Genomic DNA, 7,078 nt, shown 5'->3' with positions numbered 1-7,078 from the left:
CCACCACCCGCTCAGCATTTTCTTATGGAGAAGAAATAGGTTATATTACGTGGAAGTGTTTATGTACTAGGGAACACTTCAACATGTTAACTGCTAAGTTTAATAACTGTTTCCTTCAAAATTATTTTAAAAATTCACTTGCAAACCCAGTCTTTAAATAATTAATGAAAAATTTGAAGAGATAAGTAAAAATCGCTTTGCTAAGTCCAAATCACTTATTTCCTAGTTCTGAATGGAATTGATTTTTAACGTGATACAAGTTCCAGGCACTGTTCTAGATGCCAGGGCTACAGTAGTGGGCAGTTTGGGGGTGGGGTAGACAGGGAGAGGCAGGGAAGAAAGAAAAAGTCTTTACCTTCATGGGAATATATTCTAGTGAGGAGAGACAGATAATATAGTCAGAGGTGTCTGAAGGATTGAAGAAAAATAAAACATTGGTTTAATGTTTCCCACTCACCATACACTCAACTTCAGCACAGAAATAAAGTTGCTTTACGTACAGAAAATAATTGATAAAAATGCATTTTTTTATTTGAAAAGTGTGCAGAAACAATCACTGAATACAGTTCTCAACCATAATATTCAAACCCAGACAACACAAAAATCATTGGATGCTGTGATTTCTGAAGCCACTAGAACTTTGGTACAACAAAATAATGACCTAACAGTGTGCATCAGGAACCACAGTCTATTAAGGGGCATATAGAATAAAAACTCCATGTTTATAGTTTTAGGTTACATTCATAGCACTAGACAAAACAGATCTGTGTAGGAGACAGACAAAATAATCAAACGTGCTTAGCCTAAAAATAAGGATAATATTACTTGAAGGTAAACTGTTGGGATACAATGAAGCACTTCAGTGTTATATTAGAACAATGTCTACTTTTAACACACTAAAGCAGGATAATTTATTTTTTAAAAAATAATTTCAGATACAATCAGTATCTCTTACAAGGCTATGGACACAGAAGCCCTATTTGTACATGGAAGATTTTGACCAAGCTGTAATATACTACCTAGAATTCATTGGTTTCCTTGAAATAAATATAAGATGACGTACGTATTTTGTCAGTAATGAGATGTATTAAACATTTTCAATCAAATACAATGACTTCAAGTTGCCTGCCCATTTTTAGTTTTTAATACTTCTACTGTAAGAAAATTAATGTGTTTTCCTTGCTATGATACCTCTTTTCACATCAAGCAGTTTAAATTATAACTGTGGCTTTTTATTAGATTTTAGTTTGTGAATAGTGTCTATTTATGAAATGGAACATAATTTACAAACCACTTTCTTATACATATCTCGTTTGAGCCTGACATGAACTCTGTGAGGCACATATAAACACATACAGGGTTTATAAGTCCTATATGAGGATAAATCACTAAGCTATTTAATGACCTACTCATGGTTCCCAAGTTGTTCTTTCTGGCCACTTTCCTTTCTACAACACTAGGTGTTTTCGCAAAGAGCATTTGAAAACAAAATCACCTGGAAAAAGAATAAAGATAAGCATATGTTATTACTTTTCTAGGAACAGAAACTATTTTAATATGCCAACAGACATAAAGACAGAAGCCACTGATTAAATAAGGGATCCACTAAGTTAAGGTCAGACATGCTTGCTTCTACAGAATTTGCTAATAATCCTTGTAGACAAAGTCAGCTGAGGGATGTTAGCCATTACTTCCACAGCCTGCTGGAAAAGAACCAGGAAACCCACTCTGTGAAAAGATGATTTATTTGTATATTATTTTTTCTGAAAAGATGACAAAATAGTTCCACTATCCTGGCACTAATGTTTTTGCTTTTGTGTTAGTGATATTCTCTCTATATAGGAAATGAGAAAACATCTCAACCATGGACTGTTGATACAAAGAACTCTGCAGGAGAACGTCTTTGTGATGGTACTCCTTGAAAAACTAATCAAGCTCTTTATGAAAATATCATAAATCTAATTTATAGAAAAATTAGATTTATATGCAATAAACAAAATATCTCTAAGTGTCGCACATTTTTATGCCAATAACGAAATGTTTTTTGTTCAGATATTTTTACTAGTTTAGTTCTAAGGGCATAAACCTCTACTTGGTAGAAAAAAATGGACACATATTTGCTATGGATCTGGTTACAAAAAAAAAACTATCTGTTACTAGGTCTTTTTTTATTCGGACTCACAATCAACCTTCTCAAAATCGACCTTTGAAGTATGACCTTCTCCAGGTTCTGCTGTATTCAAGGGCACAATTTAAACAACTTTTAACTCTAATTATCTTTATAGTTCCTGCATGACAATGTCATTGTAGTTGGGTCTCCACCCAGAAATTCTAAGGCAACAAATTTATAAAATTCTCTATATATCCAACCAAAATTTGTATCAGTTCTACTTTATGAGACAAGCAGCTTCATGGATTTATAAAGCATTGAAACGACACTCATCCCAAATAATAGCCTATATCCATTTTCATGTGTAAGAGCTCAGCACTTTCCCCAGAAATAAGCTGACATCACCTTGGTTAAAGATCCAGAAGAAAATATAGCTTATGGTGAATTCTTAGACAACTTTTGCAAACATAGACAGCATCTTGGCATCTTAAAAAATGATAAAGCTTTCTCTAAAATATTCAAATACACTAGACTTCTTTTAATATCTTAAAGCTTGTTAGTAGAGAGGAAAAAACAACTCTTCTATCACTTTGGAAAATACCAGCTCTCAGATCTTCTTTATAAACAATTGTTATATATCTTAGGAAACCAGAGGCTTGGAATATTATTTCTTTATAATTGAGTTTTAGATTATAAATCCAAAATCTTTTACGAATGAAGATTTTTTCCCTCAAATGCTTGGTGTAATATTCAATAAGGAAAGAATTATGCGCCCTTTTTTAAATGAAGAGAGATGCAGAACAATGAACAACCTGTTTCATGAACACAAGGTTATATACTATGCTTAACTAACCATTGCACCAGTTGCACAGTACTGCTTCTCTTTCTAACTGCTGCACTCACTCCACTGGTGAACAGATAGACAGGCTTCATCAAATTTGTTGATTCCCACTGTACTCAATTTACAGCTTAAAGAACATCATATTGTGGCTATTAAATTATTTTTAATGTAGTCATGTCTTTCTCTATGGTCAAGTGTCTCTTTCTTACAAAGGGGACAAGAAAGGGCTGATTAAAATTCTTGCCTGGTTCATCTACCTGTACAGGTTGGCAAAGAACAATTTATAGTAGGAGGATGACAAAGACACCTATCTGGTTAAAAATAACAGATAAAATGTTTACTTTAGAAATGGCTGGTTTTGAATATTTTGCAGGACAATAGCTGATAATACGAAAATAATAGTAAATTGGGAAAGTGGTAACTCGCAAGAGTTTTAAAACTCTTACGGAGAGACCCACATGCTCAACTCTTGACATTAAGTATTTTCTCTGCCAATCCTTGATTTCTTACCATCATCAGACCAAGACAAACATTATGTTCTCTGGATTATTTTTGATAAATTTTTCAAAGGATCTTTCTTTTGCTACCCTGAAAGGTAACCTTGTACCTAATCACAGCTAAGAGTCTCAGGTAATGTCAACTTCATAAGAAGTAAGTGAGGAGACCAAGAGAAGGTGGTCAAACTCTCCAGATTCCAATAAATTCCTTGCATCCCTTGCTGATAATATCAGAAGACCTTTAGCTGTGTTAGTGTCTCTGTGAGGGTTTCCTATGATATAACATTATAGGAAATGAGCTATGTGGTTGGAGGCAAATTTGGTCATAGAGGTATCTGAGGCACTGAGTTAGAGCAATGTAAACATCAAACCAGTATAAATACTCCGGAAATGGTTTCTATATCAGAAAGGAGCTTCATGTACATTTTCAACATTTCTCCTAAATATAGTATGTTTTACTAAAGCATTGGGAGATATTTAGTAACAGGACATATCTTAGCTAAAAATACATGCTGTTGTGGGGTAAGTTAGGGGATTTGGAAATCTTTAAAGTAGTCTGTATACTTTATGGCACCAGATCAATTTGAAATTGTAAAATGAATTATACAGAACTATTAATCCTGAAATAATGAGAGAAGGAATTTCTAATAATGATTACATAGAATCTGGAGTCAGGTGTCAAACTTTATGGATAAATTTTTTTTTAGATCAAGCATTTATTTATAAGTAGAACAATATTTTAAATCAATTTTGTCACTTCTCATTCCTTTTGAAATTATTACCCAATAATTGTTATTTTTACAGGAATACCCCTGTAATTATAGGTATCATCAGACTCTGCTTCATGCTACAGCTATCAAATAATGATCTTAAAACAGACCCTGAAAAAACACTCATTAAATAACTGACAGTGACAGAATCTTGGCATAAGTAAATCAATCATATAACTGAAAATGAATAGAAACAAAAAGACATATCAAAACAGAATACTTTTAGAGTTTTATAAAGGCTTCACATTCCTGATTAAGGAAATGCAGGGGACAATACAATTTGAATCCAAAAAAAAAATTGATATAATGACCACAAAAGTTCACCAAAATTTGCCACAGCAGTGGCAATATAACTTGTTCCTGCTCACTTTCCTCCCAGAAGAAACATCTTAAATGTTAGCTTACAGTTTTCTATCTTCATGGCACAGGCACTGAGATAATGAAGAGCATCCCAGAGGAAACAACATGGGAGGGAATACCCAGCCACAATCCATCTTAGAACCTGTTGCAATGCTGCAGAAATCAGAGGAGCTGCCCAATTAATGCTGAGAATTTCATCGGGGACTAACAGCATGAAAGCTTTCAAATTATTAATATTTTGATTCATGGCACATTTATGGGTCTAAGCAATCCTAAGAACATTATAAAGAGACATTTCCTTGGATCTGTCTGTGTTTCTGAAACTGATTCAATACCAGATAGAAGTTGGTAGAGGGAAGCTGAATGATGGAATGGGATTTTTAGGGTCTTTAATGTGTATAACTTCACAAAAAATGCGCACAGAGTATGAAAAAAGTAGGTTTGATGGGAAAAAATTTATAGGACAAGGAAACAGCCAGTCAAAAAATCGTATGCTCATAATTTAAAAAATGAAAAGATATTGTCTTTCTTATTGGTAAAATTGACTGAAATAATATTTTGATAGGAATGGCTTGTGTTTATCAGAAACTAAGATCAAAAATTAATGTAATGTTAGTTTAGACACAAGGACAGAATAGGCCAATGAAAATGATTTTGTTATTATTTTTTAGAAAGAAAAGGAAGCTTTACATTTAAAAAAAATACTGGCCAGTTTTTTGGTGAGATAAGATATAGGTCCTTCCTCACTCAACCCCCCAAATACAGCTCAACTATAGGTGTTTTGCCTTTGGCAAAATAAAATCTATTGTAATATAGAATGAGGTATTATCAATTTTTATGTGATTAATGACATGAAAATTCAGAGTGACCATAGAATTGATCCATAACTGTTCCAAAGTTACTGATCAACAAAGTAACACACCTGCAATTCTGCAGCTGATTCAAAGTCAGGAATGGGTGGGATTTGGAGGGAAGAAATATGATTTAGAGTTTCCAGTGCTTTTGTAAACTAAAAGGAAACCTGCAATAATTGTCACTTTTTGTTTCATATCACCATCATATTTTATCTAAAAAAAAGTTTTCCTTGACTGCATTTTAAAAGAGATTTAATAAACCATAACTGTTAATTTCTCCCTGTGACTATTTTATCACCATGTGCTAAGAAAAAACGAAATGTGAAGCTGAACACCAAACCGATTTCTAAAATTTTGTTTGAATTGGAAACCTCTGGAGTTCTCTGAATACCAGCTGATAATGTCAGCTTCTAATTGGCTTGAGTAAAATTTGGCTAAGTAACCCTTCCAGACATCTCTAACAGATACATTGAATTTCAGCTGTACAAATGCCAATTTCTCGTACTTTCATTTTTTTTCCCAGGGTATTTGTCTTGTACTTTGTCATTTACAGTCCTGTTCTTGTCAATGTGCTATATATTAAAAATATAAAGATGGCATTATGACACTATCTCCTGCATTTTAGCAGAAGTGTGACATTTACCTATTTGTAACTTTATCAGTAATCTATTCATTCTAGTACAGCTTATTGGGTGTACATAGTATGTCATTCTTAATTAGCCAAATAGAATTCTTCATTGTGTATCCATTTTTAGTTAGTACGTTTTCCCCAGTGCAAATCTAAAAGTATACATCTGATTCAATATAAGAAGTAAATCCAACCTTTTAGAAATTCTTGTTTCTGTGGTCTCCCTTTAGTAGCCCACCCTTTTCTCCAATGTGACAGGTAGCTTGTTCTGATTTAAAACTCACTGATATTTCTTCTTCTATGTTGTCTTATATACTCATTTTCTCTATAAGAAAAACAAATTGAGTATGCATGATGATGAGATCACATTTGGGAAATCTTTGATCTTGTTTGAAAGGGTCTCGGGGATAACTAATCAATTCTTTCGAACACTGTTGACTATTCTGGTTTCTTAAAATAGATTTTCTGGCAGAAAAAGAAAGACATGCCATTGTGCATGGTTTACTCAACGACAATTGTGTGGTTTGTCGTTGTTTATAAAAGTAATATTTTGGTGGGGTTTTTGATGTTCAGTTTCTATTTAGAGTCTAGCAGACACATTTCTTCTCTGGTGGCTTTTCCCCATCCAACTTTCCAGAATTTCCACCATTGACAGTATCGGGGATTTGTGTCTTCTCCACACACTGTTCCATTCGCTTCATGATTAAGTCCAAAAGGGTTTCTACAGCTTTCTCCACATTCTGTCCAGTTGCCGCACTTGTTTCAAAATATGGTATGCTAGCATAGAAAGGGTGACAAATATTTTTGAGAGAAAGAAATCAGAACAGATACAGCGAGATTTACAAGTGAATCACACATGCAAAAACGGCTGGCTGAGAGATTGTGAAATAATTATGGTTTTGCTGGCTAAGTTGGAAAGCATCCTTGTTTTTTCCTCAGTGAGTAAAAATTGGTGAGCTGCTCTTTAGTATGATAATAACCAGTTTTATGGGCAAGGAAATTGACACAAGAGGTAGTC

At 33.7% G+C, this 7,078-nt stretch overlaps 1 protein-coding gene across 1 annotated transcript in view; it reads right to left on the bottom strand.

Annotated features, from left to right (window-relative positions):
* Positions 1 to 506: 506 nt before the first annotated feature.
* Positions 507 to 7,078, bottom strand: part of RAB27B (RAB27B, member RAS oncogene family) — a 69,533-nt gene continuing 62,961 nt past the window's right edge. The window contains exon 6 of the mRNA XM_030925973.1: positions 507 to 6,837. Coding sequence (XP_030781833.1) covers positions 6,648 to 6,837 — 190 coding nt within the window. The 3' untranslated portion in view covers positions 507 to 6,647. The remainder of the gene's footprint in view (positions 6,838 to 7,078) is intronic.

The sequence above is a fragment of the Rhinopithecus roxellana genome, chromosome 21 (genome assembly GCF_007565055.1).
Source record: "Rhinopithecus roxellana isolate Shanxi Qingling chromosome 21, ASM756505v1, whole genome shotgun sequence".
Taxonomy (NCBI): Eukaryota; Metazoa; Chordata; class Mammalia; order Primates; family Cercopithecidae; genus Rhinopithecus; species Rhinopithecus roxellana.
The sequence above is the reverse complement of the archived record's forward strand: the minus strand, read 5'-3'. Positions and strand labels throughout refer to the sequence as shown.